The following is a 23,622-nucleotide window of genomic DNA, read 5'->3' on the forward strand; positions in this document are numbered from 1 at the left end:
CCCTATATACTTTGAGTCAAAGACAAAAAAAACCTTACTATATAGCCAACAATTAAAAATCGTTCTTTATCTTTATTTTTTGCAACAACTTTAAACTATTGACATGTCAGCGTGACCTAAAATAAAAATGGTGTAGTGATATGTAAAGAACTAATTGGATGATTAAGTCATTGATCAAATCTAGAGGTCAATATAAGCAGACTATCAAGGTCTATACATATAAAAATCAATTAAAATATTATAAATAGTTGATGATCCTAAAGTATAAACTATTCATTATTACATACTTATTACCTTAGTTTGGCTTAAAAATGTTATAGCATATTTGTAGGCATATTCACCCACTAGTTTAAATGTTAATGAAAAGATACTTGTTCCGTCTGGTTGACCTGAGACGTCTTCGTGCGCGACCTCAACTGTCAGCTAGGGACTCCTTCCCACTGGTTACCCGGAAATTCCTGCAAAGAAGGACAAAAGGGCGCCCTAGCGGCCGTTTGCACTCCGACGCTCAAGTCAGCCAGCAAGAAACACCAAAAACTATGCACCTCCGTATCGGAGCACCGCGTATGGCACTCTGAAGGTGGTAAAAAGGAAACTGTGTCTAATGTATATTTTCTCGTTCTAGCCAAAATCCTTCCCTAGTCCCTTGTGCGTAACCTCAAGGCTCGAGCAAGCAACTAGAGTGTTTCTGGAAAATTAGCCAAAAGTTCGAACCCTGTTTCCAACATTCTCGGCGCTATTTAAACTACCCAAGCATTTAAAGCGCCTTAAAGCGCTTTTAATCATAAAATGTAACGCACTTAATTAACGCGTCTAATTAGAAAACGTAGCGCATTTAAGACGTTGAAACGCTTGGGAGCCTTTATAGTACCTTAAACGCTCGAAACATAAACTGTATTAAATGACTTTAATTACCTGGTACCTGACTAAATGGTGTTTCTGTTCTGACCTGACTGTATTAAATGGTGTTTCTACGTGTGAGTCCTCCTGCTTGGGAGTGCTACTGCGCAAGGGGTGACTTTTTGGGTGCCAACTCATGCCCCCAATCATCTAGTCACTCACTTTGAGAGCGTATCTGCCTTCCTCTCGTACCCTGCACCTGGCTACCCTGGGCGTGACCCTCCCCTTGAGTCGTATCTGTCCCAAAGGCGTCTCTGGGGTGGCAGGGGTACTTCACGAGTCAGGCTGCCCTACACTGGTGCTATCACTATGGCCTTGAAGCCACCTTTTCCTTATTTTTATCACTACCCCGGATCATCTGGACCTGAGGCCTTCCCACGGCGTCGCTCCCTCCATGGTCTTTCCTACCCATGGGTATCGGGGAACCACACTGTGATTGCCTTGCCTTAGTGATATTTGATCTTGGCGACGCCCTGGTTGGGCGACGCCTTCACCTAGGCGACGCCTTGCCTTGGCGACGCTTCCTCTTGGCGACGCTGGCACTTGGCGTCTCTTCACCTAGGCGACGCCTTGTGTTGACTTTGACTCCTGACGTTGACTTTGACCTTGACTTTGTCAACGCCCGGATACGGGACGGTACAATACTCTTGAAACAACTCAATCTTACTAATTCCATTTCATATATGATAAACAAATTTCTTCTCTATTGAAGCAACACATCTAATTTCACCTATATTTTTCTCCTTAATCCATTTATTTGTAATTTCAACATCCAATGTAGTCTTAGGTATTGATGGAAAATGAAATCATTCTCGCAAATATTGTTTGAACTCGTCCTGATTATAGTTAGAAATTTGTGCTTGGGTATGAGTATATGTATTTTAATTTGGATATATAGGGATGAAGATGAGTATGTACATATTCGTCCGTCTTTGTCCTCATACCCGTCTCAATACCCATCCCCGTCTCGATACCCATCCCCGTCTTCATACCCTTTTCCGTTTTAAATTACTAAAATACCTTTAATTTATTAGGTAACCTAAAAAAACTTATATACAATTTTCTTTGATTTTCAATTTCATACATTATTTTTTAATTCACACATTTGATTATTTTTACTTTTTCTATAATTATTTGAATTTTATCTAATTGTTATTTGATACTTTAATTTGATATTTATACAATTATAATTTCTTTCTTAATATATGAAAATAATATATATATATATATATATATTATTTTGACATTAAATATTTAATAATATCATGTTTCCTTTGTTTTGATTTTTATTTCTTATAAAATAAATATTTAATCAATATTTGAAATAATAAAGAACTAATGGTATACATGTTTCTAAGGATAACCATGAATTTTTTATTTCGGGAATGTGAATTACATAATCAAACTCCACGTCACATTGTTATCCCTAATCTTAAGAGTAATTATAATTACTACGCTTTAATTGACATAAATTATGGTTAAACTCTTCTCACTTATTAATATCCATATTTTAAAAGTGTAACAACAATAATAAGAATTATTATTATTATTATTATTTTGTTATAGATGTGCTAACCATATTAAATAATTATAATTGCATCTACCTAAATATATTTAATTAAAATTAGATAATTACTCATTTTTAACAAACAATATTTTGATTTATATATATTATTTTAAATTTCTTTTAGTTCTTACTATCTAAAGTTGAAAGGACTATAAAAAAATAATATTTTATAATAATATTAAAAATTTAAGGTGATTTGAAAATTATATATTAAATAAAAATAAGTAAAATGAATAATATAAAGTACAAAGACCCAATCCTTATAAAATTTTGAATCGAAAATAATGTGTCTTTTATATGATTTTGTTGACGGGAAGAACTCATCAATACCATTATCATAAGAATCAAAATCAAATTTGAATAAAAATACATAAATCAAATATGTATTAAATTTAATGAATAAATATTTTCAATCAAAGAAACCTGTAAAGTAGTCAAATACGAATAAATTTTAATTTCTCTCCTTCTCACGTAAGCTTTCAATTTCTTTATTAACTTAAACTATTACCAAATCTACATAATAGTCAATGCGTAAGATTATAAACAAAGGATTGACATTTGACCTTCGAGACACAATGCAGTGCATCATGTTCATGAATGGGTTACGTAGCTGATGAGCTGATGGATACGTTTATCAAACACAAATTGGCCACCCAAACATGTGAGTCTATTTTTTGTGTTTGTCATAAGAAACTTAAGCAAAATAGTAAACATACAAAAGTCAGAATATAACATAAATTAACCTTGGAATGAAAAGACCAAATTTCAAGAATGAAGAATATAAAGGAGACCAAAAGTACCAACACCTCGAATTTTCTTCGCAGTTTCAAATCGTTAAAAGTGAGCAATCCTTCGGAAATCAGGCAGTTTCGTGAAAAAAAGTCCAAAACTTTGTACATTAGTGTCGTGTTCCTTTTACGTTTCCATGAGCAGCCAGCGTATACGATTCAATCTTTCTTTTAATGACATGCACACAGTATCATTATCAAGATGATTGTTGGAATATTAAACAGGTTCGAACATGGCTTACTTAAAGATCATAAATTAAGAAACAACTAATTAATTACATAATAGTATAATATAAAAAAAAAACCCCACCACCACAAAATTTGTTCTTATAATTAAGCTCTAAATAGGCGAAGGACTAAAAGTAACAACAGTTTTAACTGTGAGATTAACACAGAAATATATAAGATTTTAATATTTTGCCACACGTGTTGGTCATAGTAGAGGAACACACAACTATTTTTTTAAGTAGTAATTTAAAATATTAAATGATGAGTGATCAGTAGGAAAGAATGAGAGGCTTTAAACAATATATAACAATATATCTTAAAGACGATACACTTTATTTCTTTGAATTTTAAGAAGATTATTTTTAATTTTAAATTGCCGTATAAGCATCGCAAGCAGTGACTTATGTATGGAAATCAAAATAGAGAAAGAAAGCCCTCTTTATTTAATCACTTGTTTATCTCATATGTTATTGGATTGTTCAATAAGTAAACAGAAGAATGGAGATTAGAAAGGAATTGGTGATGATGGTGATAATGTGTACTGTGTTGTTCCTGAAAGGCAGCGCCATCTCATCTCTCAATTCTGAACCCTGAAGAGTGATGTCACCTGGTGTGGTCAGAGTTGAAAAAATTGAAGTAAAAATTGAAGAAGAAGGCATGAGAGTAGGACATTTAAATACAGCCAACCCAACTCCTCACACAACACCCCTAACCTCTTTCTCTTTCTCTTTCTCTTTCTATCTCAACAACACCACCAACATATTTTGTCACCCTTCTCGAAGTTCATAATTAATCATGGGCACTCTGGTGGGACATGTAGCTCCAGGTTTTGGTTTCTTGTTGATAGGTTTGTGGCACCTCTTCAACCACATAAAGCTCCATGCCCTTAACCCAAAGTCCTACAAGGGTCCATCATGGTTCCCAACTGCCAAGTTTAGATACCTAGAGTTGGTGCTCATCATGGTAGGCTGCACGGCCTCCGTAGCAATGGAACTCTTCATAGGCCCAGATCGCCACCAACCTCTTGACCCAGATGGAACCATTCCCTCCAACCATCTCCACAACTTCGAGCACTCTTCCATCTCCATCACCTTCTTCCTCTACGCAGCTTCTTCCATCATCCTGGACCGTGCCCAACCCCAGGCACAATTCGTATTAACCCAGTTTCTTGGGGCCGTAGCATTTGCTCAACAACTGCTTCTCTTCCACCTCCATTCCGCGGACCACATGGGCCCAGAAGGCCAATACCATCTTATGTTACAGCTTTTGGTCTTTGTTTCACTCTCCACCACAATCATTGGAATTGGGTTCCCTGAGAGTTTCATAGTCAACTTCGTTCGTTCCATCAGCATTTTCTTCCAGGGGCTGTGGTTAATTGTGATGGGCTTCATGCTTTGGACACCTTCACTCATACCCAAAGGTTGTTACATGAATCAGGAGGAGGGTCACATGGTGGTTAGATGCTCATCCCACGAGGCAGTACACCGTGCCAACTCACTCGTTAACATTCAGTTCAGTTGGTTCATCATTGCTGTCACCCTTTTTGCGGTTTCTTTGTACTTGGTTTTGGTCAAAGTTTATGGGGAGAAGGTGCAGTATTTTTCCCTCGGCAACGAGGATGAAGAGTCAAACTACGAGGTTGAGTCTCAAAAGACCGTTGCCTTTGACAACAACAGTAAAAGCTTTATTCACGTGGGCAAAATCTTTCCTCAAAATCATATGGAAAGGTAGATAGATAGATAGATATAAAGAGAGTCATGGAATGAAAGTGTGTCAGTTTGTGATTACTGGTTGGGCGTGTGGGTGTATTGAATAGCTCTCTTTTGATTAGGATTGAGATTTAGCTTAAGATTGTTGTTTTTATTTGTGAATGTGGGAATTAGTTCATTTCATTTGTTTGTGTTTGTTAGTTAGTGGGGGCAAGAACGAGTGTTTTTGTTTCTTGATGAAACCATCTTTTAATTGTTTCTTGATGTGAAACTATCTGTAACTCACCTCAAACTCAGTATATAATATATTTTTTTCAGTAAGAGTTAAATCATAAAACGCATTAGGAGTTTTCTATCAATCTATAGAGCAAGATAAGAAGAAAATAATAGTACAAAATGTTATTTTATATTTGTGCTTAGTAATTAAAAATACACGATATTTAAAACAGAAGGTGTAATAATAATAATAATAATAGTAATATTTCATCATTATTATTTAAATTTAATGTTTCCCGAAACAATGTCATTTCTATGAAAGTCTAGAACTCAATAATCTCATTTGAGTCATTTGGTTGCTTCTTCCTGATCACATCAATACAGGAAACAACCTTGAGACTGAGGCCAAAGAAAACACGGTGGAATTATGTGATCATGCAATAATACCAAAACTCAAATGTCTCTCTTTTCTTGACACCAATAATTTTAAGATTGTTGGCTGTCAGGGAGTTCATATCACAATCTACAGTATTTCAGAAATATAACAACAATCAACTAACTAACAATAAATGGTAAAAATTCAAGATATTATGATAGGTGCCTTCGATTGGTTTCATATTTTTTTTTTTTGAGTTTATAATGATTTTTGCGGGAAGAAATAGATTAAGGAGAGTTTCAATGAAGCTATGATTTTCTTGTAAGTGCATGAAGAGTAGAGAGAGTGATTGTTTCGGCCGTATCACTTAGAGAGGTGAAGAAGATCAAAGATGTATATCTTAAAGAGGTTTAGACAAAGAAGTGTTTACGCTAACAATTTGGTATAACACTCATAAAATTGATTTTTCTTTCCATGAGCCAAACACTTCAATTTATAGGAGAGAGAGCTGAATATTTTGAAGCCAAAATTTGAAAATTCAAAATAAAACTCTTCAATGAGAAGATGCCATGTGGACTCATACTTTCCATGTTTAGCTCATACCTTCTATGCTAAATCCTTTCCACTACTAGCTGCCATGGACGTCCATGTGCTCCATACCAAGGTAATTTTCGTCCTCTAATATATCCTAGACGTTCTAGGGTTACATTGGGCTCAAAGAAACCCATTTGTTATCCTGACTAGTCACTTTTTATCCTAACTAGACATATTTTACTATTGGTCCAAATATAAGTCCAAAAACTTATGCTACTTGGCTCACATATTTGGTTAAATTATTTTATGCTACTAAGCCCAATACATGACCTATGAAATCATAAACAACTTTATACAATTATTTAAGCTAAAGCTTGACCCAAAAATAAGGTTCAGCCGAAACACAATCTTCTCGTGTTCTTCTGACCAAAACTCTAGTTTATATTTTGATGAGTTGGAGGTATTTTTGGATATGTTTTGTACATTCCTTCATCCTAGAGTTTTCCTCTTCATTGGACGTACAAAGACAAACAAAATCCTAATTAAACCCATATTTACAAATAAGTCCATATAAACTTTAGGTCTTCATCTTCCTTATTATGTGATTGTGTGTGGTTGGGGGTTCTGTCATCATATTAGGGTCAAGAACATCATTCATTGATTTGCATTGCTTCAATTCAAAGGTGGTGGCATAGAGGAGGTAAGATTGTTTGACTGGTGAGGTGGAGGTGGCTGACTTCCCATTTTTGATGGAGGTGGAAGAGGCTTGGGAGGAGCTTGTGAAGGTGGTGGCCTCTGGCTAGATACTAGGGTGTCGTGGCCAAAAATGTTGAACTTGAGGTGGAGGAGGCATTGTAGGAGGTAAGATTGTTTGACCGAGCTATTGATGATGTTAGGTTGATTGTTCAGGCACGGACATAGGCGGGAATGCAGTAGCTTAAGGGGGTGGTGGCTTATAAGGTTAGGAATGACATAAGCTGGAATGCAGCACCGTAATGAAGGTGAGTTATGTATCGACCGGTCCCCGAGCGTTTACTGACCACTAGTAATGTTGGTGCCATGTAAGCGAGTCCCACGAGCAGCGCGGGCCAGTACCCCGCAAAGCACGTGCGCCAAGGAGCCAAGGGTGGTCAAACATCAGTCATCAGGATGTACCGACTTGCCACTAAACAGTGTGGAGAGGTCGTATATCGGAAATCCAAACAGTAAGAGATGGGTCACGAGAAGTGGATCCCAGGTCACACACCAGTTATCAGTAAGGGAGAAGCCTAGATCACGAGTGCCTATGCGTGTAGAGTGGACGACGCGTTCAGGCGTGACACAAATTATAAGAGCCACTGGAAGGATATGGCCTACAAGGGTCACGTTCAGGGGCGAGTTGCATGCATAACAGCTAGGGCACTCCCAGAGGCGGCTGACCCCAGAGATCAGGTGCACGAGGAGGCATCCAGGTGGTCATCCCGTCAGAGGTTGCACTCCAGTTAGGGACCCCATGTGCTAGGTTATCCTGAGAGCAAGGTAACAACAGTGCTGGACCCGCCCATCAGAAAGGCCCATTTCAGGTAAACAGGAAACCCTAGTTTCTATCTATAAATAGTAAGTTAACAAACTTGACAAGGGAGAATTCTCTTGCGCTGTAAAACACACACAGAGTAGCAAGATTATACAGTTTTCGGTGTTTCCTAACCCTAGTATTGACTTGAGCGTCGGAGTGCAAACGACTGTTAGGGCTCCCTTTGTTTTTATGTTCAGGTGTTCATCACAGGAAAGGCACACGTGAATGCAAGGACTCTAGACGTAAGAGTGACGTAGGCGTACGAAGGCGTTTCGAGTCAACCGGCAGGAACATGTTATGTTTGCAACATATATATTATGAGATGTATATGACTTCCACCGTCAAATAAAGTAGGAGGTATGTTCTTCTTTGTAGTTGGATTAATTGAGGTCAAAACTGTGTCTCCAGGTCGTGTGTCATGTTTCTGTTTGGATAAGGGAGGATGTTTGAAAATTTGAAGTAATTTGAGAAATAAATTGAAGAAAATGTGATTGTTTTCATTAAGATATACATGAATTTTTTTTATTAAATTTTATGAGTGATATATTGATTGTAAAGAAATTTTTAAATTTTTTAAGAAATTAATGTAAGTTTATAAATTTGTTTTTATTTTAAAAAATATATAAATAATAAAATGAGATATTTTTTTTATAAATTTAAATTAATTAAAATTTTATAAGTTATTTTTTAATGTCACTAAATAGTTATTTTTTTAAAAATATGAATGACCTTTCATTGTCAGAACATAAAAAAAATTCATAAATTAAATTATAAAAATATTCAAAAAATAATTTAATATAATGGATATAATTAATTATTTTTTAATTAATAAAATAAAATACTTTAATTAATGAAAAAATTACGTATTTATATACAAAATCTATTTTAAAACATTATTAATAAAATATTTCAGTAAAAAAATATAAATTGTCCAATAATAAAAGTTATTAAAAATTAAATTTTTATAAAAATAAATAATATTTAAATATTTTTAATTACAAAAATTCAATAAAAAATTATTTATATTAAACAATATTATTATTTATATTTATTTTTGTATACTTAATACTATTATTATTTAAATTTATCTTTTTATTATATATAAATATATTTATTGTTATTATTATTTTATGATTATAATTTATTATTATAATTAATTACTATTAAATTTTTTTATAACATAAATTTATTTAATATTTTAAATTTTAAATATTTTTTTTCTTATATTATATTTAATTATATAATTTACTTATATATAATTAATTATATATTATATTATATATATAATCAGTTATATATATAATATGATTTATTATGTTAATTTTTCTAATTTTAATATTTATATGTGAATTATTTAAGAAAAATAATAATATAATTAAATACTATAATTTATTTAATTTTCTTATAAATTTTTAACACACATGTAAAGATGAAAAAAACTTACTTGAACGCATTTTTCACATTCACAAATCCACTTTTATAAGCATATGACACTGTAATTTAACGATTGCAAATATATTGTGCATTCATCGCCTCAATGGCAGAATGAGATTGCCTCAAATCAATCATAGCTCATGAAGCCAAAACCACGGCATGTTTAAATAATTATGTTTGCATCTAGTTGTATATAACTAAATTAGATTAATTACTGATGGAATCCTTATAGTTATATAAAATATAAAATTTACCTTTTTAATTTTTACTTCAAAATTATTCACTTTTACAAACAATATTTTGATTTATTTTAATTTCTATTATTGATTTATTTTAATTTCTATCACTACCATCCTTGTGAGGAAAAAGTTTTAACCACTACACCAAACAAATTCTTTTGTCATAATATGATTTTTATTATACTTATTATTATTATTATTATTATTATTATTAATAATGTGGGGCATGTGAAACATGCGTGGGCCGTGGCCAACGCAAATTAAATTTTTTTTTTAAAAAAATTAAATTCATAAGTGCGTCCATTTTTGCGTTAAATGGTATTTAGCGTAAATTTTGCGCTATTTTAACCGACAATATTAGCGTGCTGACCCACGCAAATATTTGGAAGCTAATAGCTTATTTTCTTGTAGTGTATATATATTTTTAATTTATTTTGGTTCTTATTATCTAAAAGCGAAGGAACTGTAATAAAAATTAAAAAATGATATGTATAAAAACCAAAAAAGGATGATATTTAGATATAAAGACTAAAATAAAATTTATTTTAAGTGCAAGAATGACGTAAGTAATTTTACCTATTAATTAATACGTATAAACAATTATTTTATAACACGCTTAGATTGTTATATTTAGTTTTTTTAACTATAAATTTAGTCCTTACAAGTATTTTATTAAAAATACTTAATAATAACAAATAAACATTTTTATAAAATGAATTGTAAATTTAGACGAAAATCTAAATAAAAAATATTTCATTTAAAATAAAACTAAGCTTAGAAATTAATATCATCCAAAATCAAATTTATTAACAGAGATTACAATAGAATATCCACACAAAAAATACTTCTAATGCGTAAAATTGAGAAGTATAAACATATTTACCATTAGTTTAAATTGGTAGAAAGTTATCATTCAACTTAAAATTATCAATAGAAATATGCAATAGTATCCATCAAATTAGCATGGTCCAAACTTGAGTAATAATTGTACAATAAAGATTACAGGTATATATATATATCAATCAGTGAAGGTATGGATATTATAATATTCAAATTTTTATTGTACCGCCCAAGTAGTCGGAATATATGACGTGGCCGCAAGCAATAGTATAGGCGTGTTGAACGAGACACCTGGCTGGTAGAAGGGAAGGACGTCGGGAGGCTCGTGTGATCGCCAGTCGTTAAGTTGGCGTGCCCCGATCTCTAGCATACCTAAAACGGCGGTCACCAAGTTTGTGTTGTAGTCGCCAGATGCGAACCCAGGCGACAACGTGATCGGAGATCGCCGAGAGGATGACATCGCCGAAGGATCAGGAAAGCTTGTTCCAGGATTTCGAAGCAAAGGATGAAGTCGTCAGATGGTCATTCCCTAGCTGGCCAGAGGTTGAGGTCGGGGAACAGATTACCCGAACATGCACAGTGAAGTAAGTAAAGTAGAATATAATGGCGGCCAGCGAGACCACAAGGAAGGTGTGTATGAAGACACCCGTACTCGCCACGCAGAAGAGATCGCGCTCCAAGGCAGTTATACGCTGAGTTGCTTCCTGCATAAGTAACTTAGTCGAAAGCCTGAAGAGTAAGAGGTGACGCTCAAGTCAAGGATGCTCTAGATGGTGACACGTGTACAGCTGGATGCAAGCCACGTGTCCAGATGTGTAACTGTCAGGAGAGAGAAAATGCACAGGTATATAAGGAATCCTAACGAACTTTTGAGGTACGTGCGTTTTAGAATACTTCTTTTACGCTTGCGAGAACTGGAGTACGCTGAGAGAGAATATTGCACGGTTCCTGAAGTTCTTAGTTTTCTCTTAGTATTTTGGTGGTTCAGTCGCTGACTTGGGCGTCGGAGCGTGATCGGCCGCAGCGGCGCTGTTCTGTCTTTTGCAGGTTCCTGAGGCGAATCAAGGCGAAGGACGGAAGCTAGCACGGCGCAAAGTCGATCCAAATTAGACGAGGCGAGGCTCCAGCGTTCTGGTCAACAGGCAGGATCATCAGGCGCCCACCGTGGGGCCGTGTAAAACCTGTCCCCATCCATAGCGTGAGTTCTTGAAGTTTCGGTAGTTTCTGTGTGGTTGTGTGCTGGTGTAACCATTTTCGATTCTTTTTACCGTTGGTTTGAGTTTTCGATCAGTAGTTTGACGTTTTTCGCCGTTCGCTGGAGCTTTTGTTTGGAGAATTGAGGTTTTCCCTGTTTGTTTGAGTTCTTGTTCGGTGAGGTGAAGTTTTTCACCGTTTGCGCGAGTTTCAATCGGTGAAATCGAAGCTTTACCGTTCGTTCGGATTTTTGACCGGTGAATCAGAAGTTTTGGTGGAGAAGTGGTAGGTTCGTGCTAAGATTTCAAGTTTCTGTGGAGGTTTTTGCTGTTGTGATTGCATTCTTGGAAGTTCTCTGGAGTTTACGAAGTTTTGACCGGTTGATTGCTGGATCGATTGTTTCGCTGGTAAAGGTTTTGTCCGTCGAACTTTGGTTGGCTGAGTTTTCATGAGAAAGATGAGAAGCAACCGTTCAAGTCCAGTTGTGCCAGTTGCTGCTGAAGGCGCCATGACCATGGCGCAGATGATGGAGATCATGCGTGCACTACAGGCGAACGTGGAGGCCTCGCGCGTAGAGCAGGCAAAGATGCATGAGGACCTAGTTACCTCTCAGGCCAGGAATGAAGAGCTCAGAAAAGTGACTGAGGAGTTGCGCCAAGCTCTTCAGGAGCAGAGAGGCCGCCCAGTCGCTGAAGAGGTCGCACCATTGTTGCCACCTCGCGTTTTCCCTATGCCATTTGCTCAGGCGATCACAGACACGCCTATCCCTGCGAGCGTGGTACTCGTGAAGGCTACTTTCACCGGCGTGGAGGATCCTGAGGCACATCTCACCACGTTCCACACGCAGATGATGCTGTCAGGAGGCTCGGATGCTGTGTATTGCAAAATGTTTGTGAGCACGCTCCAGGGAACAGCACTGGAATGGTTTGTGAGCCTGCCTACAGGTCACATAACCAATTTCCAGCAGTTTTCGAAGATTTTCGTCGAGCAGTACATTGTGAACAAAGCGCCACCCAGAGTGTCTTACGACCTGTTCGACATAAGGCAATACCAGGGAGAGTCCCTCAGGGACTATCTGAATCGTTTTGGAGCACAGATGGTCCGCTCGCCTGCGAAAGACGAGGAGATGCTGGTATATGCCTTCAAAAAGGGCGTGCTGCCGGGACCTTTCTGTGAGGCACTGATCAGGGCTCACCCCGCCACGTTTTCCGAGGTTAGGCGACTTGCGGTGGCCCACATCGCCGATGAGAGTGAGGTCGCCGAGAAGAGAGGGAGCGTGGCTCCCGCTAGGCCACGTGCCCAGACCAGGATCCAACCACAGAGGGTGTTGGAGACAGCGGCGGCCAAGAGGGATCAAAGGACTCGCCATCCTTATGATCCAAGGAAAAACAAGCGCAGGGGCCCAGGGCGCCCCAGGGAGTACAATCGCCCGCCAAAGCATAAGTTTGTCATGGGGTTGGCGGACCTGATCGCCATCCCCAATATAGCAGCCAGGCTCAAGGCACCCGAGAAAGTGGGCGACAAGGTGTTAGGACCAAAACCAGACGCCTGGTGCGAATTCCACCAGAGTTTTGGTCACACCGTCGACTCATGTTTGGCACTGGGATACCAGCTCGACGACCTGGTCAAGAGCGGTTTCCTGAATGATTACTGTACCGCCCTGGCAGTCGGAAGTGATGACGTGGCATCCAGCTACGGTATGGGCGTGTTGACAAGGCGCCAGGTTGACAGAAGAGGAGGAAGTCGGGGGGCTCGTGAAGCCGCCAATTATTAAGTTGGCGTGTTCCGATCTCCAGCATACCAGAACCGGCGATCACCGGGTTAAAGATGAAGTCGCCAAATGTAAACTCAGGCGACCAAATGATTGGAGATCGCCAGAGCAAGCACATCGCCAGAGATGAAGGTGGTGCAGATTATGAAGGCGGCCGGCGAGACCACAGGGAAGGTGTACGAAGGCACCCTAACTCGCCAGTTCCAGTAGAGATCGCACTCCCAAGTTAGCTATGCACTGGGCAGTACCATGCATAAGTAACTTAGCCAAAAAGAGAGTCAGAAGCAGCGCCCAAGTCAAGGAGGCTCCGGATGATGGCACGTGTACGACTGGATGCGAGCCACGTGTCCAAGTCTGTAACTGCCAGGAGAGAGAAAGTAACCAGGTATTTAAGGGTTCCCCAACGAACTTTTGAGGTACGCACGTTCAGATTATACTCTTTACGCTCGCGAGTTCTTGAGCATACTGTGAGAGAGAACATTGCACGGTTCCTTGAGAGTTCTAGAGTGTTCTTGCTCTTAGTATTTGGTGGTTCGGTCACTGACTTGGGCGTTGGAGTGCGATCGGCCGCAGCGGCGCCGCTCTGTTCTTTTGCAGGTTCTTGAGGTGGATCTTGAAGAAGGACGGAGGTTTGAAGCGGTGCACACGTCGATCCTTTGACGAGGCAGGTTCCAACGTTCTGGTCAACAGGCAGGATCAATTACCTGCTGGACAGGAGGACGGGGGGCGCGTCGAGCTCCCAGCCGGTGGGTGGTGAGGCTCAGCAGCACGAGATGCCCACTCATGGAGAGATCCACACCATCGCAGGAGGTTTCTCGGGTGGTGGATGCATGTTCGAGGACCACTCGCCAGATGTGGACATCACGTTCACAAGAGAAGATCTCAGGGACGTTGTGCCTCATGACAACGATCCCATAGTTATCTCGCTCGTCACAGCGGAGAGGAAGGTTCATAGGGTACTGGTGGACCAAGGAAGCTCGGCAGATGTGATGTTCTGACCGACTTTCACACAGCTGCAATTACCCCTTGACCAGCTGAGGCCCTATGGAGGGTGCTTATACGGTTTCGCTGGTGACCAGGTGGAGGTTAGGGGGTACATCGAGTTAAGAACTACATTCACAGATGAGGCGGGCTCGAGGACGGAGAAAATCAAGTACCTCGTCGTGAATGCGCCCTCAGCATATAACATTCTGTTGGGAAGACCAACACTCAACAGAATAGGAGTTGTGCCCTCGACCAGGCACATGAAGGTGAAGTTGCCTTCTATGGAGGGGGTGGTGATCACCATCAAATCTGACCAAAAGGAAGCGAGGAACCGCCCAGAGGAAGCGAGGGAGCTGGGAATCGCCAAGGCGGTGATCGCCAGGGAAACCCGTCCCAAACCCGTCGAGGAGTGGCTCGAGAGGGAGATCGGGGGAAAGGTCTTCAAGCTGGGAATATCTTTGGAGGCTGAACTCCAAGACCAGATCGCCAAGGTGATAGAGCGGCATCTGGATGCTTTCGCATGGTCTGCTTTAGACATGCCGGGAATCGACCTCGACTTCTTGTGCCATCGCCTAGCAATGGACAACCAGGTCAGACCAGTGCGGCAAAGAAGAAGGAAGTTTAACGAGGAGAGGAGGCAGGCGATCAGGGATGAAACACAAAAGCTCCTCGCCGCGGGCCATATCAGGGAAGTTCAGTACCTTGAGTGGTTGGCCAATGTCGTGCTGGTGAAGAAAAGCAATGGGAAGTGGCGCATGTGCGTCGACTTCACTGATCTGAACAAGGCTTGCCCAAAGGATTCGTATCCTTTGCCAAGCATAGATGCCCTGGTCGACAGTGCTGCAGGGTGTAATTTGCTGAGTTTCCTGGACGCCTTCTCGGGGTACAACCAGATAAAAATGCATCCTATGGACGAAGAGAAGACCGCCTTCATGACCGAGAGATCGTGCCACTGCTACAAAGTGATGCCCTTTAAACTGAAGAACGCGGGGGCCACGTACCAAAGATTGATGGATAGGGTACTTGCACCAATGCTGGGAAGGAATGTGCAAGCGTATGTGGATGATATGGTCGTGACCTCGCCGGAAACGAGCAGGCACGTTGCGGACCTGGAGGAATTGTTCACCACAATCGCCAAGTTCAGGTTAAAGCTGAATCCCAAGAAGTGCATTTTTGGCGTGGAGGCAGGGAAGTTCTTGGGATTCCTCTTAACTGAAAGAGGAATAGAGGCCAATCCTGATAAGTGTGCTGCCATCTTGGCGATTAGGAGTCCGGCTACTATGAAGGAGGTGCAGCAGCTTACAGGTCGGATGGCCGCCCTGTCTCGTTTCGTGTCGGCTAGCGGGGAGAAAGGCCATCCGTACTTCCAGTGTTTAAGGCGAAACAATAAGTTTGCCTGGACGAGGGAGTGTGAAGAGGCCTTCGTCAAGCTTAAAGAATACCTGGCGAGCCCGCCGGTTTTGTGCAAACTGTTGGTGGGAACCCCTCTCAGGTTGTATTTTGCTGTGACTGAGAGAGCGGTGAGTGCGATGCTCGCCCAAGACCAAGACCAGGCTCAGAAGCCTATTTATTTCGTCAGCAAGGTGTTGCAGGTCCCGGAGGTGAGGTATCAGGCCTTGGAGAAAGCTGCATTGGCTGTGGTGTTTTCGGCGAGGAGGTTGCGCCACTATTTTCACAGTTTTACAATACTGGTGATGACCGACTTGCCCATCCAGAAAGTCCTGAAGAAGCCTGATGTAGCTGGGAGGATGGTGAAATGGGCAGTGCAGCTATCGGAGTTCGAAATCAAGTATGAGCCCCGAGGACCGATCAAGGGGCAAGTTTTCGCCGATTTCGTGGTCGAGCTCTCGTCGGAGGCAGCACGAGTTGAAGGGGATGGTTTTCGTTGGGTGCTCTCGGTGGACGGATCGTCGAACCAGTAGGGTAGCGGTGCTGGAGTCATCCTGGAAGGGCCCAACGGTGTGCTGATTGAACAGTCCCTGAGGTTTGCGTTCAAAGCCAGCAACAATCAAGCAGAATATGAGGCGCTGATTGCCGGAATCTTGCTGGCCAAGGAGATGGGAGCTAGGGTGCTGATGGCTAAGAGTGACTCGCTGTTGGTCACGGGACAAGTAACAGGCGAGTTCCAGGCCAAGGATCCACAAATGGCGGCTTACTTAGCGTACGTGCAGGAATTGAAGGTTTCCTTTGTCTCCTTTGAAGTGGTGCATGTGCCCAGAGAGTAGAATGCCCGAGCAGACTTGCTAGCTAAGCTCGCCAGTTCGGGAAAGGGGGTAGGCAGAGGACGGTGATCCAAGAAACTCTGAAGACGCCTAGAGCATTTGTGGCAGACCACATGGTCCTTCAAATAAGCAAGTCGACGGAGAAAGCGGTCAGGAGTCACAGGTCTTTGACTCAGGAAACCTTGAGGTCGCCGAGAATAAGAGCATGTCGGGGGGAGAGGGTGAACATGACACAGGTCTGCGCTATACATGAGCCAGACACATGGATAACATAATACCAGCGACGCCTGGCAGATGGCCTTCTCCTGCTGGATCCGACGGAGGCTAGGAAGATAAAGAAGAACTCCAGCAAGTTCACAATGATTGATGGCGAGTTGTATAGGTTTGGGTTCACACACCCACTCCTGGAATGTGTGCACGGAGAGAAATGTACAAGAATTATGGCCGAGCTCCATGAAGGGATATGCGGAAGTCACATCGGGGGTCGAGCTCTGGCCGCAAGAACCCTCCGTGCAGGTTACTACTGGCCAACAATGAGGGAGGACTGCAAGAAGTATGCACAGTGTTGCAAGCAATGTCAGCAGCACGCCGATTGGCACAAAGCGCCGCCAGAAGAGTTAAAGTCGATTTACAGCCCTTGGCCGTTTCATACGTGGGGAATCGACATCCTGGGACCTTTCCCATTGGCGATCAGGCAGATGAAGTACTTGGTGGTGGCAATTGAGTATTTCACCAAGTGGATCGAAGCAGAACCAGTAGCCCAGATCACCGCACACAAGATCGAGAGCTTTGTGTGGAAGAACATCGTGTGCCGGTTTGGTGTGCCTAAGCGCCTGGTGTTAGACAACGGGACTCAGTTTGCAAGTCATCTATTGAAGAAGCTGTGCGAAGAGGTGGGAATTCAACAAGTATTTGCATCCGTCGAGCACCCTCAGACAAATGGCCAAGTAGAGTCCGCCAATCGGGTGTTGCTAAGAGGCTTGAAGAGGAGGCTGGAGAAAGCCAAGGGATTGTGGGCTGAGGAGGTACCCCGCATAGTTTGGGCATACCACACCACCGAGCAGTCAGGAACCCATGAGACCCCGTTTAGCTTGGTCTATGGATGCGATGCAATGATTCCAGTGGAAATCCAGGAGAGCTCGCCGAGATTCCAGAACTTTGTAGTGGAAGACTCGAATGAGGAAAGAAGGTTGAATCTGGATTTACTGGATGAGGTCAGGGAGGAGGCGAAAGTAAAAGCCGAGGCAGTGAAAAGGAGGATTGCACGAAGGTATAACTCGAAGGTGATGCCAAGGCAGTTTAAAGAAGTCGACCTGGTGATGAAGAAGGCCCACCAGTACGAAATGGAAAACAAGTTGTCGCCTAAGTGGACGGGACCGTTCAGAATAACCGAGGCGCTCGGGAACGGCGCCTACCGCTTAGAAACATTGGAAGGAGGGGCGATTCCTCACACTTGGAACGCCACACACCTCAAGTTATATTACAGTTGAAGCTTTGTAAGTAAAAACAAACACGAAGAGATTTGCAAGCTTTCTGTTAAAACAGTTTGAAGGGGGCACTCTTTTCCCTAAGGAGGGTTTTTAATGAGGCCACCCAATAAAGAAGTGTTTTCAAAGTTTAAAGTTTCTAAGATTGCATGCTTGTTGTTTCGAAAGTTTTAGAAAAAGACCTTGTCACTCGTGTGTGATTTAAGGCAAGTTTGAAGATATGCTACATGCTTTCTAAAAGTTTTAAAGTCCCCATCGGTTTTCAGCGATTGGCGGCATCAGTTAAAGTTAAAAGTCCTCATCGTCTTTCGGCGATCGGAGGCACCTGATACGTTTAAAAGACCTCAATGCCCTCGCGCGTCCTGAGGCGAGAAAGAGATTAAAGTCCTCCTCGACTTTGTGCGAGTGCAAGCGAGAACAAGTTAAAAGTCCTCAGTGCATCCAGGGAAGAGGAGATGTAATCCCTGGGCAAAGTAGAGGCACCAGATAAAGACCTTCTCGCCGTCGAGCGAGTTCAGGCAAGATAAAGACCTTCTCGCCGTCGAGCGAGTTCAGGCAAGATAAAATCCTTCTCGTCTCAAACGAGTTCAGGTATGGTGTGGAGGGTGGAAGAAGTTTAAAGGATGGCTAAGGTAGGTTCAAAGAGAACGCCTAGCTATCCGGCTTATTGTTCTGAAACTCAGGGAGGTAGAAAAGGATCCGAAAGGCGCCTCTACCCCCAGATGAGGGAACAATAGCCAAGTTATGAAGGCAAAAGGAAGCTTACATCGCCGGGACCCTACGACGATCAGAAGAAGTCCAGGCGATGGCAAGAGTAAGGGCCCATTTCGGTGGAGCAGATCAGGTGAACTATGTCTTAAACTATCAGTTGGATTGAAACTTGTTGTTTAGTAAGTAGTTCCACGCTGAAGTTAGTTGCCTTAAGTTCACAAGTTATTAAAATGCCATCGGTTGAAGAGTTGATAGTTTGCTCGAGTTTGAAGCAGTAAGTAAATGATTGAGCCCGCAGAATCGCTAAGTTAATTCGTTAAGCGATTTTTACAAGGAAAGGCAAAGTAACAGAGAGACCATGTGCAAAAGCGGGAGAAGTTATAATAAAAGTGGTATCAGTTCGAATGCATAAGAAGAAAAGAAAAAGTTATTACAGGTAAAGTTTGTGCAAAAAGGAACAAGCATTAGTTCCTAGGGAATAAGTGATGGAGGGAGACGACTAATCTTCGGAAGGCACGATCTTCCCATCCACCACTTCGTTACATATCGACACCATGGGGAGGTCGAGCTCGGGGTACTGGCAGGCGACTTGCTCCAGGGCGGCGTCGAATCCGGCGGCGAGAACTTGGGCAGCTTAGTTCGAGCTCTTTGTTTTGTTGTTTGAGCCCCTCAGTTTGCTGCTTCAGCTCGTCAGCTCGTTTCTTCAGTTCTTCAGTTTCCCCACGAGCCTGAGCAAGGTCGTCAGCAACCTTCTTGCCTTCGCCCCGCGCCTGGGCCAGCTCTGCAGCAATTTTCTCGTTTTCCTCTCGAGCCTTGGCGAGCTCGTCCACGGCGTCGTCCTTCTCCTTCTCGACCTTTCCAAGGAGAACCTCCCGATCAGCCGACCTCTTTTCAAGGTTCTCTACCTTGGCTGCATCCGCTTTCATCGATGCCTCCAAGTTGGCCACCTTAAGCCTGTAGGGAACCAGCTTGCTCTCTAGCTCGATTTTCTCTTGAGCTAGGAGGTGCAGTTTCTGGCGCAGATCGGAGGCCTCCTTGCGCGCAACCCTCAACTCGGCACTCATGGCGTCCTCCACCCTTGAGTGATCGATCTCTGCCATCATCAGGTTGCAAGACAGCTTTTCCGCCTCGATCCTTATCAGACGATTCTCCTCCTGGAGTGTGGAGATCTCGTCCTGAAGCTTTTTGTTGGAGCTCTTCACAGCCTTTGTTATGATTGAGGGAAGGTCCTCTGCCATCATCTTTAGCTTAGCTGTGAAAGGCCCCCAGACTTGTTTGACCAAGGGGGAAGGGTTTGCAACTGCTGTTGGTGGAGGTGCTGAAGGAGCCTGGTGCTGACTCTCACCACCACCCTCTTGAATTGGTTGAGCAAGGGGGGCTTCCTGGCGTGGTGGTGAAGTGGGGGACTCGGTTATGAGTATCGGTGAGTTGTGAGCGCCTTCATGCCCACCTGGTGCAGCTTCAGCGATTGAGGCGGTTGAAGGAGGACCCTCTCCAGCAGATATGAATGGCGTGGAGGCACTAGGAGGGTTCTCCATGAAGTAGGGCTCGTTGCTTTCAACCGCAGGGAGCGCGACCGCCAAGGGTGTTGCTTGGACTGGCGGTGTTGGAGCTGGGGGAGAGGACGGTGTTGGAACTGGGGGAGAGGGCAGTGTTGGTGTTGGGAGAGCGGGTGGTGAAGAAGGTGCCACCCTTTTCCTTTTGGTAACGAGGCCGTCCTCAGTCGCCTCATCATCCTCATCCTCGTCTTCTTGAACCACTTGAGGAGTTTTCCTCTTTGGTTTCCTTAAGATGAGCTTTTTTCGTTGAGGGGCGGGCAGTGTCTCTAGAGGAGCTAGGCCTTGAGGAGGCGATCTACCCTGGGCAGCGGCGATCTCCACCACCGAGTTGGGCACGGTTTGGGAACCCGTCGCCAACTTGTGAGTTCGGGCGAGTGCCCTCAGTTCAGCTAATTTGCCTTTGCCCAACATGAGGTCTGCACAGGGTAAAAATATACAAGTAAGCGCAAAGGCAAAAGCGAAATATACGAGTACGTGTGCGAATGATGCAAACAAATGGTGCATGAATTAAAAACCAAGTCCAGTGCACAACAAGCAGGACGCCCGATAGTAGATAACAGAGATGCGCAATCAATTCCAACACAAGACGAAAACCTAAGTGTCGAGGTAAATGCTAACTTATGTGAGCTTCGAGTTGGTCCTCGAGGAACTCGAAGGAGATTATTGCGGAGGTGGGAAAGGTGATGTTGGTGGCTGCTACTTTCTTCTAGAAAAGGCATAGATCTTTGTCTAGCTCGCCCATGTTGTCGGGACTTCTGGGCCTCCTGAAGCTCTCTTTGGCGTCTTTGTTCCCCTTGTGCACCCAGTACAAGGGGAAGCCGTCGAGCAGGGAAGGATCTTGGTCGTTGGCGCACACCTTCACAAATTTTCCTTTCCAATCTTTGTAAGATTGCTGGAAGATGGAGAGGATTGACCTTCCAGCGATCCCGTTCAGGCTAATCTATGAGGACTTTGACTGGGATGGCCATGGATTGGTTCATCAGCCTCCCAGAGGGTCACATCATGTCTTTCGCACAGCTTTTGCGGCTATTCAGAAAGCAGTATTTAGCCAACAGGGCCCCAGCCCCAGTCTCATACGACCTATTCGACGTGAAGCAGTATCAAGGGGAAACCCTGAAAGAGTACATAAGCCGCTTCGGGGCGCAGGTGGTGAAGGTGGGTACCACAAACGAACCCATGATCGTGTACGCATTCAGGAAGGGGGTGTGTCCTAGGTCTTTCAGCAAGTCGCTCAATCGCAGCCACCCCAAAACTTTTTGCTGAAATAAGGCGTCCGGCGGTAGAACACATTTCCTCTGAGGGAGAAGCATACGAGAAGTGCACGACTGCTGCGCCCACACGCCCGAGAGCGCAGATGCGCTCTCAACGTAAGAAATATGTGAGGTCAGTAAGTTCGGTTGCAGAGGAATTTCCAGATGACCCGTGGGAGTCGGACCTCGTTTTCACAAGGGCTGACCTGCGGGATGTCGTCCCACACGATAATGACCTAGTGGTCATTTCAATAGTCACAACGGGAAGGAAGGTACATAGGGTCCTCGTCGACCAATGCAGTTCTGCAGATGTCATGTTCTGGTCGACCTTCAATAAGCTACAGTTGTCCCCCGACCTTTTGAGACCCTATACTGGATGCTTATATGGGTTTGCAGATAATCCTGTAGAGGTACGTGGCTACTTGGAGTTGAGGATGACGTTCACTGATGGAGTGGCATCACGCACCGAGAGCATCCGGTACTTGGTGGTTAACGCCAACTCAGCTTACAACATTTTGTTAGGCAGACCTGCCTTGAACAGATTAAGGGCGGTGTCCTCCACGCGCCACATGAAGATGAAGCTACCAGATCTTAGTGGCAAGGTGATTATGATCAAGTGAGATCAAGAAGAGGCCCGTAAGTGCTATGAAAATAGCCTAAAGACAAAGAGAGGCGTGGTCATGGTTATTGAGCGACCACTCGTTTCAGATTCGCAAATGGAGTTAGAGCTGTTGGAAGAGGCGACGCCTATAGAAGATGCACATACAGAAGGAAGAAATGGCGATGCCTCGCCGATGGAAGGAGTACGCGGCAAGGCCTTGCCCGCTGAAGAAGAGCCAGAGGAGGCGATGCCCGATGCATTCGTTGGGGCGACGCCTATGAAAGAGGACTCCACGAATGAGTCTCTTGTAGAGAATGCGCAGAATGAGCGACCCCAACCAGAAGATAACATGGTGGAAAGACAGATAGGGGGTAAGGTGTTCAAGATAGGACGCTTGCTGAGCAAAGGAGAACAAGAAGAGGTAGCCGCAATAATCTCGCGCCACCTAGATGCTTTTGCGTGGATTGCGGCGGACATGCCAAGTACCGACCCAGACTTTTTGTGCCACCATCTCACCATGGACGCCAAGGTTCGCCCTGTGAGACAAAAAAGGAGGAAGTTCAACGAAGAGCGATGCCTCGTCGTGAAGGAAAAAACATAGAAGCTGCTCAGCGTTGGACAAATTAGGGAGATACAATACCTTGAGTGGTTAGCCAATGTAGTTCTAGTGAAGAAGGCGAATGGGAAGTGGAAGATGTGCGTTGACTTCACAGATCTGAACAAGGCATGCCCTAAAGATTCGTACCCACTGCCCAACATCGACCCATTAGTGGATAGCGCCTCGGGTTGCAAGATGCTAAGTTTCTTGGATGCATTCTCAGGTCACAATCAGATCAAGATGCATCCCAGGGACGAGAGCAAAACGACATTCATGACGGAAACGTGTAGTTATTGCTACAAGGTGATGTCGTTCGGGCTGAAGAATGCAGGCGCCACCTACCAAAAGCTGATGGACAAGGTCCTTGCACCCATGATGGGAAGGAACGTGCAGGCCTACGTAGATGACATGGTCGTAACTTCACAAGAGAGAGGGCAACACGCAGCTGATCTGGAAGAACTGTTTGCTACCATATCAAGGTATCGCCTCAAATTAAACCCAGAAAAGTGCATTTTTGGCGTGGAAGCAGGGAAGTTCTTGGGATTTATGCTCACTGAAAGAGAAATAGAGGCGAACCCCGATAAGTGTGCAACTATCATAGCCATGAGGAGCCCAACCTCAGTTAAAGAAGTCCAGCAATTGACTGGGAGGATGGCAGCTTTGTCTAGGTTTGTGTCTACTGGGGAGAGAAAGGCCACCCTTACTTCCAATGCCTCAAGAGGAATAGCCGTTTCGCATGGACAGATGAGTGTGAAACGACGTTCCTCAAGTTGAAGGAGTACTTAGCGACGCCACCTGTGCTTTGCAAGCCACAAGTAGGCATGTGCTGGTCCAGGAACAAGACAAAGTGCAGAAGCCC

At 43.1% G+C, this 23,622-nt stretch overlaps 2 protein-coding genes across 2 annotated transcripts; one reads left to right on the forward strand and one right to left on the reverse strand.

Annotated features, from left to right (window-relative positions):
- The first annotated feature begins 3,955 nt into the window (after positions 1 to 3,955).
- LOC137806822 (uncharacterized) lies at positions 3,956 to 5,513 on the forward strand. Its single transcript, XM_068607123.1, has one exon. It carries the CDS (start codon positions 4,279 to 4,281, stop codon positions 5,212 to 5,214), a length of 936 nt encoding a protein of 311 aa, XP_068463224.1. The 5' UTR covers positions 3,956 to 4,278; the 3' UTR covers positions 5,215 to 5,513.
- A 13,781-nt stretch (positions 5,514 to 19,294) lies between these two features.
- LOC137839281 (uncharacterized) lies at positions 19,295 to 21,492 on the reverse strand. Its single transcript, XM_068648402.1, has 3 exons — positions 21,489 to 21,492; positions 19,802 to 20,730; positions 19,295 to 19,687 (listed from the first exon to the last, which is right to left on the reverse strand). The coding sequence occupies exons 1-3, from the start codon at positions 21,490 to 21,492 to the stop codon at positions 19,295 to 19,297; spliced, it is 1,326 nt and encodes a 441-aa protein (XP_068504503.1).
- Between the last annotated feature and the right edge of the window lie 2,130 nt (positions 21,493 to 23,622).

Source organism: Phaseolus vulgaris, chromosome 3 (genome assembly GCF_000499845.2).
Source record: "Phaseolus vulgaris cultivar G19833 chromosome 3, P. vulgaris v2.0, whole genome shotgun sequence".
Classification (NCBI taxonomy): Eukaryota; Viridiplantae; Streptophyta; class Magnoliopsida; order Fabales; family Fabaceae; genus Phaseolus; species Phaseolus vulgaris.

What these genes read in the sequence shown, in the direction of transcription:
- LOC137806822 (XM_068607123.1), top strand. Translation starts at nt 4,279, where the DNA reads ATGGGCACTCTGGTGGGACATGTAGCTCCAGGTTTTGGTTTCTTGTTG.
- LOC137839281 (XM_068648402.1), bottom strand. An exon ending in CCATGAGTGCCGAGTTGAGG is followed by an intron (nt 19,688 to 19,801) that starts GTTGCGCGCAAG and finishes GCCAACTTGGAG; the next exon opens with GCATCGATGAAAGCGGATGC.